The sequence below is a fragment of the Molossus molossus genome, unplaced genomic scaffold, assembly GCF_014108415.1.
Source record: "Molossus molossus isolate mMolMol1 unplaced genomic scaffold, mMolMol1.p scaffold_m16_p_1, whole genome shotgun sequence".
NCBI classification, from domain to species: Eukaryota; Metazoa; Chordata; class Mammalia; order Chiroptera; family Molossidae; genus Molossus; species Molossus molossus.
Window position 1 is genome coordinate 218641938 of NW_023425344.1, and position 18738 is coordinate 218660675.

The window sequence follows — 18738 nt, forward strand, 5'->3', positions numbered from 1 at the left end:
TCCTCATTTTGGCTGCCTCTCTGTGTTTGTTTCTGTGTATTACTTAACGAGAGGTATGGGGCTAGCTGAGACCAGATGCTGCTTGTTTGAAAGAAATTAGGAAAACCTGAAGCAGGATCCAAGACAGGCCAATCCTATGGTAAAGCAACTGGCAACAGCTTGGGTGGGCCTGAAAGTTGGGTGGGGTGGGGCCTCAGGGAGTCAGCAGGGCGGGGCTACCAGTGTGAGCCAGGTTGCTGGAGTCCCAGATATGGCTTCTGTCTGCGGCCCCCAGGAAGGGCTCACCAAAGGAACAAAGGCCTCTGACAGCACGTTTGTCCCGGAGAAAGCCCCCTCTCCAGCCCTCGCTCCAGTGCCAAACAGCTCACTTCTTCCCTGTGTGTCTCTGGTGCCCCTCCAGCTGCCTCCCCTCCAAGCTTAGAGGGAGAGAGTTCGATAAGTCTGTGCGTGGGCCCTTTAAGGGCTGCCTGGGGCTCCGGCTGCTTCAGCCTCCCTGAGCCTCAGTTCCCGCTGGTTTTTCCACCAGAAGTTATGGGGATTCTCTTCCTGGCACTGGAACCCTGAGCGGGGCACCTGGTGTGGGACGGGGACCCCTCAGTCCTCAGGAAGGACCTTCCCAGCCGAGGTATCCTCCTGATTTTTATTCGCCAAATATGGGTGTGGGACCAGCCCGTCTACCTCTGCCCCTCCTACCAGTCTCGATGGGGCTGCTGCTTTATTTATTTATTTAGTGGTACATGCCCCTAGCAGGAACCAAACCCGGGGACTCTGGTCTGCAGGTCAACGCTCTACCACTGAGCCAAACTGGCCAGGGCAGGGGCTGCTGCTTTAATTCCGTAGTTGAAGGACTTCCATTCAGCTCAGTGTCAGGTGGTTTTGAATGATGGTTGTTCTGTAGTTTAGTTGTAACTTTGATGTGGTTGTGGGAGGATGCGATACCGTGTTTACCTACACCACCATCTTGACGGGAAGTCCCCAAATTTTATTTTTAAAAGAATTTAAAATATGTTTTTATTGCTTTTTAGAGAGGAAGGGAAAGAGAGAGAAACATCGATCAGCTGCCTCCTGCACGCTTCCTACTTAGACTCAAACCCAAAACCCGGGCATGTGTCCTGACTGGGAATAGAACTGGTGACCTGCTGGTACATGGGATGATGCTCAACCAAGTAAGCCACACCAGTCGGGCTAACCCCAGTTTTTATTCTCCATTTTCAGTAAGTTAAGTTATTATATGGGAAACATGCCTGGTAGAACCATATACGTTCAGCTGAAACTGTCTCTATAGAAAACAGCAGGCTGATGGTGAAATAAAATAACACTCTCTCTTCTCTCATCAGGTTGATCTTTAAATAAAAGTCTATCAAGTAAAGAGCTTTCATGAAGAAATTAGAGACATTACAAGTAATAGAGAAACTAGGCATTTGCATACTGGAGAAACCACCTCAAACAACTGTATGGAATAAGATGAAGGGAGTAAATACATCTGGAAGAAATTTTGCTTAGTATGATATTTTTGCCCAGCTTTTTGTCATAAACAGCTGCAAAGAAAGAGAGAACATCATTTTCTAGAGAAAGAAGAGTGTAATGTAAAAATGGAGGCCCCAGTTTCTGAAATTCAAGTAGAAAGCAAGGATGAGAAGAGATCAGCAGAAGTTAGTCCGCAGGATGAGAAGCAGGAGGAAAAGGCATCAATGCTTTGCTTCAAGAGAAGAAAGAAATCATTCAAAGCAATGAAGCCCAAAGCTGGCACAGATGCTGTTGATGTGGCAAGGAAGTGTCCTTCAGGAGCAGGGGCTTCTGATCAGCCACAGCCCCCAGGAGGGGCCTGGGCCTCAATAAAACGTCTTGTAACACACAGGAAAAGGTCAGATTCTTCAAAGAAGCAAAAGTCCTTTGAGGCTAAAGTGCAACCTGAAATCAATACTGAGGATGCTAATCTTTCTAAGAAAAAGGCAAAATCCAGACTCAGGATTCCCTGCATAAAATTCTCAAAAGGGGAGAAAAGAAGTCGTCATTCTGAAATTATAGAAGATGCAGACTGCAGCGTCAATGTTCAGGGAAAGGCTGAAAGGTTGGATACAAAAACTCCAACCCAATCAGATGACCAGGCAACAAAGACCAAGTTGGCCCAGGATGTAACTGGAGATGTCTCACAACAAAGGGGTGATGAAGTCTGTGAATCAAATGTGAACAACAGCAGAACTTCTCCTGGAGAGAAAGTGATTTCAGTAGAACTTGGGTTAGACACTGGGCATTATGCTCTTCAAACAGGAACTCAAATCCTTGAAAAAGACATTGAAACAACAGAGGAAAAAACAAATATACAGCCCCAGCAAACAAGTCCAGTTGAAACTTCAGAAATAGAACATCAGCTACCAGTGGTTTCTGATGCTCCCCCCTCACCTGCAATCCCAGATCAACAAATTATGGAGGAAGCTAGAAACAATATCCCAGAAAGTGGACCAAACTGGAAAGACTATGAAAGTGGAGAAATTGTAGCTGAAGAGATTAAGCCAAAAGATACTGAATTGAGCCAGGAATCAGATTTTAAAGAAATTGAGATCAGTGCAGAGAAACCCAAATCAGAAGAAAACAAAAGAATGGAGCCAATTGCTATTATTATTACAGACACTGAAATTAGTGAATTTGATGTTAAGAAATCTAAAAATGTCCCTAAGCAATTCTTAATTTCAATTGAAAATGAGGAAGTAGGGGTTTTTGCTGAGTGTGGTTTTGAGGGTAGAACTTCAGAACAATATGAAACACTCTTAATAGAAACAGCTTCTTCTCTTGTCAAGAATGCTATCCAGTTGTCTATAGAACAGCTGGTTAACGAAATGGCCTCTGGTGATAATAAAATAAACAATCTTCTCCAGTGACTCAATTTTCAGATCATGGAGGAGAAAAAAGGTTTAACGATGAATTATTTTGCATATTTGTGGCATTTCTTATTTAGTAACAAATGAGAGATTTTCATCTGTGGAATTTAAAGGTACAATCTCAGCCCAGAAGTGCTAAGGAATTAATCAAGTTTATAAAACCCTGCCTACCACGAAAATGCAATCACTTCTGGATGGAGGAAGTCAGTACAGATCGCAATGCAAAGTGACATACAGGGAGTTGCTAAAATGGCATGTGGAGATTGGGGTGCCTGGGGAAAGGAAGATGTATTTATTGAGCACTTACAATATGCCACAATCTCTTCCATGTCCTCTGATGTCACAAAGCCTGGTTTCCTTTTGATAGTTCAACTGTGTGTACAGGTTAACATTGCATTCAGTTTTCAAAAACTTTTTGTTACAGTGCACATTTATGTTAAAACGGCGAATAAGGTGAGCTTTTTTGGTGTGTGGATGTGTTATAGATGCTACACTCCTAGGTAGTAGTCTTACCTAAAAAAAAAAATGCATTTTCCCAATTTCAGCAGAATGTGCAAGTTGAATTAAACATGAGTGGTTTCTAGTCTTGCTCAAGTCCCTTACAAAAGCCATTCATAAATTACTTCAACAAGCCAATTACCAAGTGCAAGGCTGTGGGAACAGGGAATGCATTTTCCCTCTCCATCTTCCTTCTGCCCCAAAGAGACTTATATAAATCCATTTCTGCACAGGATCATCTGATGAAAAGGTAAAAACAAGAAAAACAACAGCAACAACAAAAACAAAATGAGTGGAATATTATTTTCCATCCAGAAGGCAGACTTCCTAAGGAACAAGTCATCACAGCTAACATGGATTCATGTTGCAGGATTACTTCTCTAGAGACCATGTTTATCAACTCTCCTCCGAGTGGGGAGAGTGGATTCAAAGCCAGTCTGGCAATAAAAGTCCTAGGAAATCATAATAACTTACTAAAACCTATTATTCATTTTCAACCAAAAATGAGCCAAGTACAAGGTTGAATAGGAAGTAAAAAGTTATTGCTAAAGAACTCTATATGTTAAATGTCAGTATTCTTTTATTGTGCCTCTATGTTGAAAGCCCAGTAAGAAACATTTCACATGGACATTTAAAATTAAATTTTTCATCATTTTTTTTCTCCAATACAGCTAATCCCTTACCAAAAAAAAAAAAAAAAAGAACTTAGAACAATGAGAAGGGCTTATTTACATTTTATTCAGTTATTTAAGTCATTGATCTTATCAATGATTGCCATACTTTTTGAAAAAGTGATTCTATTTCAATCTCTTTTTGTGGCCATAATACTATAATACGTTTCCTTACCTCATAGGTTAGGCTTCATATTGTATAGTCCCCCACTATCTAGATTGAGTGACAGTGTTACTCTGAAAGTAGATAAGTAATGAAGAGCTTTTATTAGAGTTAAAGAGCATTTGTACATTCCTAGAAAAAATAATGTACATTAGATGCTTTTAAATGATCTGGTAACTTCTTGAGTTATTTATTGATTGCATATAGAAAGTATGTGCTAAACTGTCCTGTAGAATCTTTTGTTTCTGTAAGTACATATTGAGACCTCTGGCAGAAGAACCTAATCTAACTTTGGAACTGAACTAAATAATGAACGTTATCAGCAAGATTCTTTGCTGAAGCGTAAAAGTATTCCCCCAGATTTTCCTACCTTCATGCTTATAAACTTGGGAGAGGGGAACCCACCCAAACCCTTCAATTTAGCAAGATGAAAAGTAGATCTTTCAAAACAAATGATCCCCCAAAAAACAATTTTTTATTTGTATAACTTTTAAATGTTAATAAAAAAGACAGCTGAGTCAACTTCCCTAAAAATACTCTTTTTAATTCACTATATGTGGTGCTAATGGACTTGGACAGCTACCAGCAAATATCATATATTTAAAAGTAAACAAATTTAAAACCCTGATTAAAATTGGTACATTTTACAGTGTTTTGAAGAATCTCATCTTCATTTACTGCAAGGATGGCTCAAGCCGATATACTTACATTGTAAGTTTTTAATCTTTCATAAGTGAGGAAAAAGTACAGCATTTATCAGTTATTGAAAATATTTTGAAAGGTTTAAGCATATTTGGGAGTTTTAAAAACAGATATGAGGTAAATATGTGTAATGAATATTTTTGTTAAGAAAGTAACATTTTGCCCTGGCCAGTGTGGCTCAGTGGTTAAGCATCGTCCCATGCACCAAGAGGTCACCGGTTCTATTCTGTTAGAGCACATGCCAGGGTTGCAGGCGCCTTGATCCCTGGTGGGTGGTGTGGGTGATGTTTCTCTCTCTCTCTCTTAAAAAAAGAAACATTTTAACTTTTTCTTTTATCTAGGTCCTGTGTTTCTACTCCCTCCCCCACTGTGATTTGATATATATTTTTTATTAGAATATATTATAATGGATTGTTTTTATGATGAGTGTACTTCACTTGCATTTATTCTTAAGTGGTTTCACCTCACTCTTTTCTATGGAAAATATCTGGTAAATTGAGTAAGTAGGATTCCAGTTTGATAAAGGAATCTAGCCCTAGCTGGTTTGGCTCAGCAGTTAGAGCATGCCCTCAGATCAAAGGGTCTTGGGTTCAATTTCTGGTCAAGGGGGGTTCAATTTCTGGTCAAGGGCTCCTATCTGGGTTGCAGGTTTAATCCCTGGCCCTGGTCAGGGTCGATCAGGAGGCAACCAATTGATGTGTCTCTCTCACATCGATGCCCCCCCACCCCATTCTATCTAAAAATCAGTGGAAAAATATCCTTGGGTGAGGATTAACAAAAAAAGTAAAGAAAAAGGAATCCAATCCAGACATTAATTGGTTTCAATCTGATTATATCTTCTCTGTGGCTAAATCCTACTACAGTCAATTCTAAAGTGATCTAAATTGTTTTGTTATAGAAATAATTAGGGCCTGGCTGGTGTGGCTCAGTGGTTGAGCATCGACTCCTGCACCAAGAAGTCGCCAGTTCGATTCCTGGTAAGAACACATGCCCAGGTTGTGGGCCCGATCCCCAGCAGGGAGCATGCAGGAGGCAGCCAGTCAATGTTCTCTGTCATCGATGTTTCTATCTCTTTCTCCATCTCCCTTCTTCTCTCTCTAAGGTCAATAAAGAAAAAAAAAATTATTAAAAAAATTAGGGATAAGATGACTTGAAACCCCTCTTAAAACTTTATTATAATGGGCCCTGGTCAGTTTGGCTAAGTGGTTAGAGTGTAGGCCAGGGACCAAAGAGTCAGGGGTTCAATTTCTGGTCAAGGGCACATACCTCGGTTGCATTTCAGTCCCTGGCCTTGGTTGGGGTCATGCAGGAGGCAATCAATGTGTCTCTCTCACATTTATGTTCCTTTCTCTCTCTCCCCCTTTTATTCTATCCGAAGATAAATGGAAAAAAACCCGCACTGAGGATTTAAAAAACGATTATAATGATATTTTAAGCAATTTTATTTAAATTTTTAAAAGTATATCTTTATTGATTTTAGAGAAGAAGGGAGAGGGAAAGAGAGATAGAAGCGTTAATGAGAGAGAAACATCAATTGGCTCTCTCCTGCAGGTCCCCTATTGGACATCAAGCCCGCAACTGGGGCACATGTCCTGACCGGGAATTGAACTGGCAACCTCTTGGTGCACAGAATGATCCTCAATCCACTGAACCACGCCGGCCAGGCTAAGCAATTTGATTTTATATGTAAGATAGTAAATGAATATAAATAGGTTCTTATTCAACTCACAATCCTTTAACAATATTAAAATGATCATTTAAAAGTCAATTTAATAACAACACATTAATTTTCATTTAAATTTGCTGTGGTATAAATACTGCCTTTAATGAACATTAGTGGGGATTCAGTTTATCTTTAAACTCAGAAGTTTATAAGACTAGTTGGTTTATCAGATACTTAAAATTTTCAGCATATTCTCTTCCCTCTTTTAAGAATCAAGTAGTATTCAGTTTGCTTTACAACCCAGTGAATATAAAAATTCTCCTGTTTTTTAAAAAAGTTTTTATTGATTTTTTAGAGAGAGAAATATCAATATGAGAGAGAAACATCCACCAGCTGCCTTCTATTCTCCCCCTACTGGGGATCGAGCCGGCAACCCAGGCATGTGCCCTGACCAGGAATTCAACTGGGACCTCTCTGTCCATGGGACACTGCTCCATCCACTGAGCGTCATCAGCCAGGCTACTCCTCTATTTTATGTAGCATTATTTACTTAACATTTTCTCAGAGTACTTTATAGGATATAAAAATAGTACCTGGTAATATTTAGGTAAAGGTGGCAGAAAACAAAAGAAATTTCGAACAGAAATTATGTTCCCTGCCACCTCCACTTTGAAGAATAGTAAGCATGTGGCACAAACGGAGTTCTTCAGGAAAGCCGTCCACATCATTTCCTTCCAAGGTAATCTGACAGTATGATGTCTGTGGTGATCTTAATTGGTCTGCTATTTAATGGAGTCTTAGAAACTCTCTGATTTATTTCTGAGAGATTGTGTTCTTTTCACCAGTATGTGTGAATAGCCTTCCTGCTAAGGGCATTTAAAGATATGGATCATAACAGGGCATGCAATTCTGAGTTAACTTCATAAATTTCTAACTTCAAGTTGCCTTATTTTTTACAGTTAAGAATTTTTTTCCAGGATTACTAGCAGAATTTTAAAAATAGTTGTTAAACTTTAGAATCCCATTATTGAAAAGATCCTTTTAATGTCAACTTTATTTAACTATGTAAAGTCTTTCTAATTTCATCTGACATTTAATACAGCAGGGTTGACTTTCCTGCCCATCATTTAAGGTTAGAATTCTTTAGATCAAATTCCTATGATGTTTTATTGTGTGACATGAAGTTTCTTACTTTACAGAATTCAAAATTTCAATGTATAATACATTTTATGGTACATTTAAAAATAATTTTTGTAATGACCCTTATTTAGTTATAAAAATTTAACAGAAGGAAACTACATAAAATTTAGATGTCCTGGTTAAATTCAATATGCTTCAACGTGTTGTGTATAAAATATGTCCAACACTGTGGTAAAGGGGCAGGCTCCCTGCCCTCCAAGAGCTCAACCTAGGGAGCGGTACAAATAGCCCCCAGACCGGGGTGAAGGCAGACAGCCACAGGTAGTGTAGCATCACGAGTGCCATGGAGGGAAGAATAAAGAAAAACAATTTTATCTGGTGTGGGAGGGAGATGGTCATATAAATACAGGGGCAGTTTGAAGGCATTCAGTTTGTAAATAAACAGTATATTCGTTCTGGTTTCTGAACAGGTGCAGAAAAATGCCTGCACAATGTTATATATTTATTGTTCTTTGTCTGTAAAAGGTTAAGTGGATGAGCTGTTACAAAAGTAAAAGTTCCATTTTTTATTTCTCATTAAAATTAGTACTATATTACTGTGGATCAGATACTAATATCAAGAAATAATACTCTACAAAAAAGTTTTCAACCTGAATTAATACATGTACTATTAATACATAATAAATGTTATATTGGCTTCTGTTTATTTTATTCAAATCTTTTCAAGAGAAACATGGTATATTACTTTCATTTCCTAAAACTTAAAGATCACACTGATGAAATTACTGAGTTAAAACTACAAAAGAGTTCTACTCTGCCGACTGAGCCAGACTGTACAATGACAGGCCTAAGCCCACCTCCAGCAAAGAGAAACACAAACACCTAGATGTTGGACTCAATTTCACTGACCTAATTCCATGTAAAGGGCAATTCTGACTTTGATGCCTTCTATGAATTTGACCGAAGTGCACTTGTTTTCATCATCTCTTCCTATACTTGTTTCTACTTTATATTAAACTAAAAATTACTAATAATTTTTATGGTTTTCCAAATAACCAAGCAATCTTGATGTGAAAATGTTTAAATTACTCAGATTCCTGCTAAACCTGAGTATTTCAAAAGTTCTGAGTGTTTCAAAAGTTTATTAAGAAACTGATTTTATTACCCTCAATATTGACAACCCTGTTTTTTCTTAAGCACAGCCCAATAATAATTGGACTCTGTGAAATAGTGTACTTTCCAATCTCTGGACCAATTTAAAGTTGATAGTGTCTTAAAAGTCCTAAAAATAAACTTTGTCCCAAAGCAAAATGTTTTATTAATGTATAAACACTGTACATAGGGTGTTTAATATTTCACATTTTGTAGAATTTTTAAATCACATCTAATATAAAAGATACACTACCTTTCACAAAACTTGTCCTCACAGGCAATTCTAATTTTCTTTTTAGATCTACCTTTAATGCTCAAGTCTGAAACCTCCCGCCCCTTTGTGAGTATCTACGCCACCCCTTGCCCTCAAAAGCTTGAGATCTACAGGATTAAGTTCCTGAGTTTAGGAGAATGATTATATGAGTTTGTACATGAGCACACTACGCATCTACAGAAAATCCTGAGCAAAGCTAAGCATAGGCACCATGCAAAAGTAAGGAAAACCTAGGTGAGAGGAGGATGGCGCAGTGGCCCAAAGCCTGGAAAACTCCCAAACTGAATATTGTCTCTGTAAATTCCAATCTATCATAACAGCAATTGTATCAATGTCCAGCAATTTCTGCACATTTGCAAGACAAGACACATCTCTCCATGATTCATTTGCTGGTTAGACTCAAATAAGACTTCCGGTCTCATCTTGATATTTACGACAGTGCAATTATGGAGCAGGAATTAAACCTGTCATATACTTTTCACAGTTATACTTGTGGCCATAAACCCCAAGCCTTTCACTCCTGTACTCCTGGGAGATGGGGGGGCACAGGGCAACACAAAAGCAGATGCAGTCATTTATACACTTGTACTCAAACCTTTTATCCCCAAATCTCAAATCCCTACCTTGATATCTATACCTTTAGGTCACAAGAGATCTGGTCAGTAGGGCTACAAGTGGGTCTCTGGACCACATCTGTGACCAATCACAATCACAACTAATGCAGCTATAGGCATGCATGCTCAAATCAAATATCCTCATATGTAAAGTACAATGAGGATATTTCGTGTGGATAGCTATTTGCAGCATAAAAACTTAGAATGTAATGGGTCTTTACACAGGTCACCCAAAACCAGATTATTTCCATCCTCCTGACCAGAATGGTTAGATTTGTCCTGTACTCTGTGTAAGGCTGTGATATGCCATACAGAATGCCATACAATTGGTCACTACTCAATTTAAGTGAGATGTACCACAAACAGCTTTATCAATAATTTTGTTGAGCCCTGGCACAGGGGTTAGAGGCTCAGACCTTGGACCGGAGGGTCACAGGTTCAACTCCCGGTCAAGGGCACATACCTGGGTTGCAGGTTCGATTCCTAGCCCCAGTTGGAGTCATGCGGGAGGTAGCCAATCCAGTGTCTCTCTCACACTGTCTGTCCCCCTCCCTTCCACTTTATCTAAAAATCAATGGAGCCACAGCCAGTTTTCTCAGTGGTTAGAGCGTCGGCCCACAGACCAAAGGGTCACAGGTTCAATTCCCAATCAGAAGTACATGCCTGGATTGAAGGTTTGATCCCCAACCCTGATCAGGGCTGTGGGGAAGGTAGCCAATCGATGTGTCTCTTTTACATCAATGCTTCTCATTCTCTCTTCCTCCCTCTCTTCTACTCTACCTAAAAATTAACGGAAAAATATCCTCAGGTGAGGATTAACAAAACAAAAACAAAAACAAATAAATGAACAAAAAAAATCAATGGAAAATATCTTTGGGTGAGGATTAATAAAAATAATTATAATAATTTTATTTCAAAGTGAATTTGCTTAGAATTATTTTTAGTTTTATGGATTTCAGCTATACTCTGTTTTTGTTTTTTATTCCTCACCTGAGGATATTTTTCTACTTATTATCAGATAGAGTGGGAGGGAGAGAGAAAGAGAGAGAGAGAAATATCGATGTGATAGAGTCACATTGACTGGTTGCCTCCCGCACGACCTGACCAGGGCTGGGGATGAACTGCAACCAAGGTACGTACCCTTGGCTGGAATCAAACCCAGTACTCTTTGATCCATGGGTGACACTCTACCACTGAGCCATATCAGCCAGGGCCCACTATACTCTTTTTTTTTTTCCTTTATTGATTTTTAGAGAGAGGAAGTGAGAGGGAAAGATAGAAACATTGGTGAGAGAATCAATTGCCTCCTCCTGCATGTCCCCCACTGGGGATCAGGCCCACAACCTGGGCATGTGTCCTGGCCAGGAATCGAACCAGCGACCTCTTGATGCATGCATGGGTCGATACTCAACCATTGAAACACACCGGCCGGACCCACTATACTCTTAATGTCTGACTAATGTGCTTTCTCTGACCTGTAAGAGGTTGAATAGTGAATGAATTTAATCATTATGGCTTATTAAGCTCTAAGGCTTTTTCACATTTATCTGGGTGGCCTTAACTTTTTTTTCCCATTAAGATATAATTTTTTGAAACCCTTTTTAAGAAGATGGCGCCGAAGGCGAAGAAGGAAGCCCCTGCCCCTCCTAAAGCCGAAGCCAAAGCAAAGGCTTTGAAGGCAAAGAAAGCAGTGCTGAAAGGCGTCCACAGCCACAAAAAAAGAAGATCCGCACGTCACCCACCTTTCGTCGGCCGAAGACACTGAGGCTCCGAAGGCAGCCTAAATATCCTCGGAAGAGCGCACCCAGGAGAAACAAGCTTGACCACTATGCCATCATCAAATTCCCCCTGACTACTGAGTCAGCTATGAAGAAGATAGAAGACAACAATACACTTGTGTTCATTGTGGATGTCAAAGCCAACAAACACCAGATCAAACAGGCTGTGAAGAAGCTCTATGACATTGATGTGGCCAAGGTAATCAGCCTGATCAGGCCTGACGAAGAGAAGAAAGTGGGTTTTACTGGCTCCTAACTAAGATGCTTTGGATGTTGCCAACAAAATTGGGATCATTTAAACTGAGTCCATCTTGCTAATTCTAAATATAAAAATTTTACACTGAAAAAAAAAAAAAAAAAAAAGATATAATTTTTTTTCATGCCTCACCCTCTCTCACATACACACTCTCCATTAAGATATAATTTACATACATATAAAATCCACACTTTTTAGTGCAGAGTTCTAAATTTTGTGACAAATACATACAGTTGTGTCACCTAGAAGCATTAATATTTTTCATTGTTCTTTACACACCTGTATGTTTTAATGAATATAATTTCCTGGATGCATTAGCAAAAACTGTTCCTTGCTGTAGAAATTCAAAACAAGGGCTATTTAAACCAGGATAAGTAAAGGCAGAGCTGCCAAGCACAGCTGTGCAATTCTGCACCACCCAACTCCAGGAAAATCATTCGTTTGGTAGTGGTGCCCCCTAGTGTTCATGATGCATAATCAACTTGGCCATACTTGGTGGCTCTGAGAAATTTGCAAACTATGGTGTTAACAGCAAAACAGGAGATGTTTAAAATAAAAGTCTAAAAAAAAAAAAAAAAAAAGTCTCTCCATTTATATGCCTTTCCTCCTACACTTTAAAATATTGTGATAAAAAGACAGGACAGGAACCACTGAGCTCACAGCACTGGACTCTGAACATGTGAAAGGGCAATGTTGGGAAATGAGAACTGGTCCAGAAAAAGACTTTTGAGACTCACTCTACTGGAATCTTTGGTCTGCATTTCAAAACCCTTTCCCTTACCTTTGCAAATGCCACATCCTTTTTCTGAAGAACTACCATAGGCTCTTTAGATTTTCCTCCCTACAAAGGCACTTACTACAAAATGCCAGTTACCGAAGTTTTTTGTTTTGTTTTTGTATCCTCACCCGAGGACATTTTTCCATTTTTTTTTTTTTCGTTTAGGGAGAGAGAGGGAAACATCGACGTGAAAGGGACACATCAAGTGGCCACCACCCCCATGACCCAACCAGGGCCGGGGACAAACTGCATCCGAGGTTCCCTTAGCGGGAACTGAACCTGGGATGCTCTAACCGCTGAGCCAAACCGGCCAGGGCCAGTTACCCAAGTTTTTAAAAATATTTACCTACATATGGTTTGGACTAAGCACCATATTGCTTCCACTACAGAAAAATATGGCAGAGCTGGATTCTCTATCTCTGGACCGCAGGCCGACGCTCTAACCGCTGAGCCAAACCGGCCAGGGCTGGATTCTCAAGATCTCATTTCTCAAACGCCTGTTTGGTCCACACAAAGCTAACATGGACCTTCCTGAAATTCAGTGATAACACAGACCAGACAAGGGGGTGACGACTAGAGCTGGTGAGGGCCTCCTCAGGATTCCTTCCTGAATAAGCCTCTCCCATAGGTCCCAGGAGAGCAGGGACCAGTTCAGTTGTACAGAGAACCCCCTCTAGAGCACTGCCACTCCTTGAGATTTGACATGAAAGGACGCCATCATTTTTTAGCTTAAGGTTACATATTTTATTTCCATTATTTCGATACAATATCACCAGGTTGTTTCAATTTTTAAAAGTCTCAACATTGTATAAACATTGGCAGAGAAAGTGGGTTCATTCTCCAAGTTGGCTAATCAGCTGTAACAAAATTTAAGAGAAGCATTTGGTGGTTGGGTATAAAGTCCTAGGACAATATTAAAAATAAAATTGCAAGCAGAAATGATGTGGAAGAAAGAGGGCAAATCACTCAGAATGGGAAGGCCAGGAGTGCTGAAGGCCAACAAACTCTATTAAAGAGCATCTCAGCTTACTCGGATTGGAACTGGTTGAAAGGAAGTGAGGGAAGACAGGAATAATGACCACCAGTTTAGAAAGTCGGTTGTCGAACCATAGTTGAAAAAGAGTAAATTCTAGGAAATAATATATAGGCCAACTCACAGGTTGTGAATATGAACAAAAGAAATGAGAGATGACCTTTCAGCCACATCCACCACCTTCCAGTAAAAATGACTAACAAAAGGAATGAGAGGCATCCACTATATGTTCTCTAGGCCTTTTAGAAAACATGGCTCCTCTTGCCACATATATGTAAATCTACAAGAAAGGTGATATTGTACACATCAAGGAAATGGGCACAAATGCCCTACAAATGTTACCATGGCAAAACTGGAGTCTACGATGTCACCCAGCCTGCAGTGGGTGGTGCTGTGAACAAGGACAGGATTCTTGCCAAGAGGATTAATGTATGCATAGGGTATATTAAGCACTCTAAGAGCCAAGATAGCTTCCTGAAACATGTGAAAAAAACAAAACAAAAACAATCAGAAACAGAAGCCAAAGAGAAAAGTACCTGGGTTCAACTGAAGCACCAACCTGCTCCACCCAGAGAAGCATACTTTGTGAGAGCCCATGGAAAGGAGCCTTAGCTGCTGGAACCCGTTCCCTATGAATTTATGGCATTATAAGTGTACAAAAATAAAAGACCTCCATGCTATTTTAAAAAAGAAAAGAAAGAAAGAAGAGGCAAGAAACAAAGAGTATTTACTCAAATGTCACTGGATTCCTCTCTTGATCAGGAAGAACACTAAAAACTGAGTTTGATGTGATTGGGATTAAATTCCAAAGTCTTACAAGAATCTTCAGAAATGCTTGACATAACAATCACAATAAATGTGATATATATATATATATATATTTAAAACTTTTAAAAATTTTATTTTTGTTACAGATGTTTCTCCTTTTTTACCCCATTGACACCCTCCTCCCCATCCCCCCCACCCCATCCCCAGCTTTGTTGTCCATGTCCATTTGTTATGTGTACATGCTGTGGTTTATCTCTTCCCTCCCCCTACCACCCTCTCTTCTGAGGGTTGTCAGTCTGTACCCTACTTCCACGTCTCTGGGTCTACCCTATTCCTTAGACTGTTATGTTCATTATATTCCACAAATAAGTGAGATCACGTGGTATTTGTCTTTCTGCTTGGTTTGTTTCACTTAGAATAATACTTTCCAGGTCCCTCCATGTTGTTGCCAAGGATAAGAGAGCTTTTTTTCTTACAGCTGCATAGTACTCCGTTGTATATATGTACCACAGCTTTTTTATATGTACCATTCATCTACTGATGGACATTTGGGCTGTTTCCAGATCTTAGCTATTGTAAACAGTGCTGCTATGAACATGAGGGTACACACATTCTTTCTGATTGGTGTTTCAGGCTTCTTACGGTATATTCCTAGGAGTGGAATCACTGGGTCAAATGGAAGTTCAATTTTTAATTTTTTGAGGTAACACCATAGTATTCTCCAAAGTGGCTGCACCAGTCTGCATTCCCACCAACAGTGTACTAGAGTCCCCTTTTTTCCACACCCTCGCCAACACTTGTTTGATGATTTGTTGATGGTGGCCATTCTGAGAGGTGTGAGGTGATACCTCATAGTTGTTTTAATTTGCATCTCTCTGATGATTAGTGATGTTAAGCATTTCTTCATATGTCTCTTGGCTATTTGTATGTCCTGTTTGGAGAGGTGTCTATTCAGTTCCTCTGCCCATCTTTAATTTGGTTATTTGTCTTCCTTTTGTTGAGTTGTACGAGTACTCTAAATATTTTGGAAATTAACCCCTTATCTGATGTATCATTGGCAATGATGTTCTCCCATACAGTGGGTTGCCTTTCCATTTTGATGGTTGTTTCTTTTGCTGTGCAGAAGCTTTTTAGTTTGATGTAGTCCCCATGTGTTCATTTTTTCCTGTTTCTGTTGCCTTAGGTGATGTATTAGTGAAAATTCTGCTGCGTGTAATGTCCGAAATTTTGTTGCCTACATTTTCTTCTAGGATTTTTATAGATTTGTGGGTCACATTTAAGTCTTTTATCCATTTTGAGTTTACTTTTGTGTATGATGTGAGTTGATGGTCTAGTTTCATTTTTTGCATGTAGCTGTCCAATTTTCCCAATACCACTTATTAAAGAGGCTGTCTTTACTCCATTGTATGCTCTTGCCTCCTTTGTCAAATATTGAGCATAATGTCTTGGGTCAATTTCTGGGGTCTCTGTTTTGTTCTACTGGTCTATATGCCTGTTCTTGTGCCAGTACCAGGCTGTTTTGATTACAGTAGCTTTGTAGTATAACCTGATATCTGGTATTGTGACCCCACCTACTTTGTCCTTCTTTTTCAAGATTGCTGTGGCTATTTGGGGTCTTTTTTGGTTCCATATGAACTTTGAAGTATTTGTTCTAGTCCTGTGAAATATGTCGTTGGTATTGTGATGGGGATTGCATTGAATCTATAGATTGTTTGGGTAATATGGACATTTAAATAATGTTAATTCAATCCATGAAAAAGGTATGTGCTTCCACTTTTTTATGTCTTCCTCTATTTCTTTTTTCAATGTCCTATAATTTTCTGCAAATAGGTCCTTTACTTCTTTGGTTAAGTTTATTTCTAGGTATCTTAATTTTTTTGCCACGATGGTAAATGGGATTGTTTTTTCAGTTTCTCTTTCTAAGTTCATCATTGGTGTATAAGAATGCTGTTGATTTCTTGACATTAATTTTGTATCATGCTACTTTGCCAAATTCATTTATTAAGTGTAGTAGATTTTTGGAGTCTCTAGGGTTTTCTACATATATCATGTCATCTGCAAATAATGACAGTTTCACTTCCTCCTTTCCATTTTGGATCCCTTTTATTTTTTCTTCATGTCTTATTGCTGTGGCTAAGACTTCCAGTACTATGTTAAATAAGAGTGGCGAAAGTAGGCATCCCTGTCTTGTTCCTGTTCTTATGGGAAACGCTTTGTTTCTGCCCATTGAGTATAATGTTGGCTATGTCTTTCATATATGGACTTTATTATGTCGAGATATGATCCCTCTGTTCTCACATTGCTGAGCATTTTTATCAGAAATATATATATATTTTTAATGATTTTATCTTTAGAGAGAGGGAGGGAGGGATAGAAACAATGATGTGAAATATGCACACCCCCTACTAGGGATCAAGCCCACAACCTAGGCATGTGCCCTAACCAGGAATCAAACTGGGACCTCTCAGTCCATGGGACAATGCTCAATCCACTGAGCAACACCAGCCAGGCCAAATGTGATATTTTTACAAAGTTATGTGCTGTACCTTGATCAAAGATGGGTGTCAAGATATATGGCACCTGATATATTATGGAATTCTAGGGAAACCCTCATTAGTCATGGCTCTACAAAGTAAAGCAAGAGCCAGGAATAGCTAAGTATTTTAAAAAATAATGAATTAAACAGTGATGCCAAATCTGAATATAAGGTAAAACAGATTCTTAAGAGGTGCATTGGTGCCACCTTTTGGCCAGATTAAAAATGTACACAAATTACAACCTACAATCACATTAAAAATTTTTTTTAAAAAAATGTTTTTATTGATTTTAAGAGAGAGGAAGAAAGGAGAGAAACATGGATCAGCTGCTCCTGCACATCTCCTACTGGGGATATAGCCCCAAACCCGAGCATGTGCCCTGACTAGGAATAGAACCAGCAACATCTTGGGTCAACACTTAACCACTGAGTCACACCAGCAGGGTTACAATCACATTTTAATTTCAGAGAGACTTGTTAGAGACACAAATGTTTTATTCAAATATTACATGAATATATTTAAAATTGTCTTGTTACTTGGTACATCTCTGATTTTTAATAACCACATTAAAAAAATCTTTTAAAGGCTGGGAAAAAAAAAAACAAATAGAATTTAATTCTGAACTAACACCTCTAATACTCTGTAAGAACAATATTAACTTCAAAGATGACTGAGACAGCCCTGACCAGTCTGGCTCAGCGGTTAGAGCATCGGCCTGCGGTCCGGAGAGACCCAGGTTCGGTTCCCGCTAAGGGCACGTACTTCGGTTGCAGTTTGTCCCCGGCCCTGGTTGGTCGTGCGGGTGGCAGCCACTCGATGTGTCCCTTCACGTCGATGTTTCTCTCTCTCTCTCTCCCACTCTATCTGTACAAAAAATGGAAAAAATATCCTCGGGTGAGGATTAAAAAAAAACAAGGAAAAAAAAAAAAAGATGACTGAGACAGAAATCCCAAAATTTCTTGACAACCATCACAGAACTCCTTTTAAGCTTTTAGACCAGGATTAGTCAACCTCAGCACTACTGACATTTTGGGCTGGGCAGCTCTTTGTTGCCCTGCATGGTGAGATGTTTATCAGCAGACCAGGCCTCTACCCACAAGATACCAGTAGTAACCTTCCCCCAACCCAGTCTGACAACCAAAAATATCTCCACATTGCCCAATGTCCGTATGGTGACGGGGGGCACCCTTGTGATGGTTGACATTGTGTATCAACTTGACTGGGCCATGGGGTTTGGTCAAACACTACTTTGGGTATGTCTGTGAAAGTGTTTTTAGATGATATTAACATTTGAATCAGTAGACAAAGTAAAGCAGACTGCCCTCTCTAATGTGAATGACCCTAATTCAGTTAAATGAAGGCCTGAATAGAACAAAATGGCTGACCCTAAGAGTAAGGCAGCGACTTTCAACCGGTGCGCCACAAGAACTTTTAAAACATGCACTACCTGGCTATTTAGTCAGGGGCACTGACCTCTTCTCCCTTACACTGTCAAATAAAAAAAATGATAACAGGGGGGTGGAGGGGAGAATCAGTGGGGGGGAAAGGAGAAACATCTGTAACAAAAATTAATTAATTAAAAAAAAATAACAGCTGCCCTGGCTGGGTGGCTCAGTTGGTTAGAGCATTGTCCCAATTGGCCAAGGTTGCAGGTTCGATCCCTGATCAGGGCACAAACAAGAAGCAACCAATGAATGCATAAATAAAAAAACAATAAATTGATGTTTCTTTCTCTCTCCCTCTTCCTCTTTCAAAATTAAAAAAACCAACAAACAAAACAAAACGCTAGCCAACACAATAGCTGGCTGGTGTGAATGGATCAAAATTACACC

The 18738-nt window shown here is 39.4% G+C and overlaps 1 protein-coding gene, 1 long non-coding RNA gene and 1 pseudogene across 2 annotated transcripts; 2 read left to right on the plus strand and 1 right to left on the minus strand.

The window, feature by feature from the left end:
- Positions 1–1592: 1592 nt before the first annotated feature.
- On the plus strand, positions 1593–2879 carry AKAP5 (A-kinase anchoring protein 5). Its single transcript, XM_036254129.1, has one exon. The coding sequence runs from the start codon at positions 1593–1595 to the stop codon at positions 2877–2879; it is 1287 nt and encodes a 428-aa protein (XP_036110022.1).
- A 442-nt stretch (positions 2880–3321) lies between these two features.
- LOC118625310 lies at positions 3322–4249 on the minus strand. Its single transcript, XR_004958657.1, has 3 exons — positions 4224–4249; positions 3520–3616; positions 3322–3392 (listed from the first exon to the last, which is right to left on the minus strand). It is a non-coding gene; the product is annotated as an uncharacterized LOC118625310 (long non-coding RNA).
- A 7116-nt stretch (positions 4250–11365) lies between these two features.
- LOC118625289 lies at positions 11366–11833 on the plus strand (annotated as a pseudogene).
- Positions 11834–18738: the final 6905 nt, after the last annotated feature.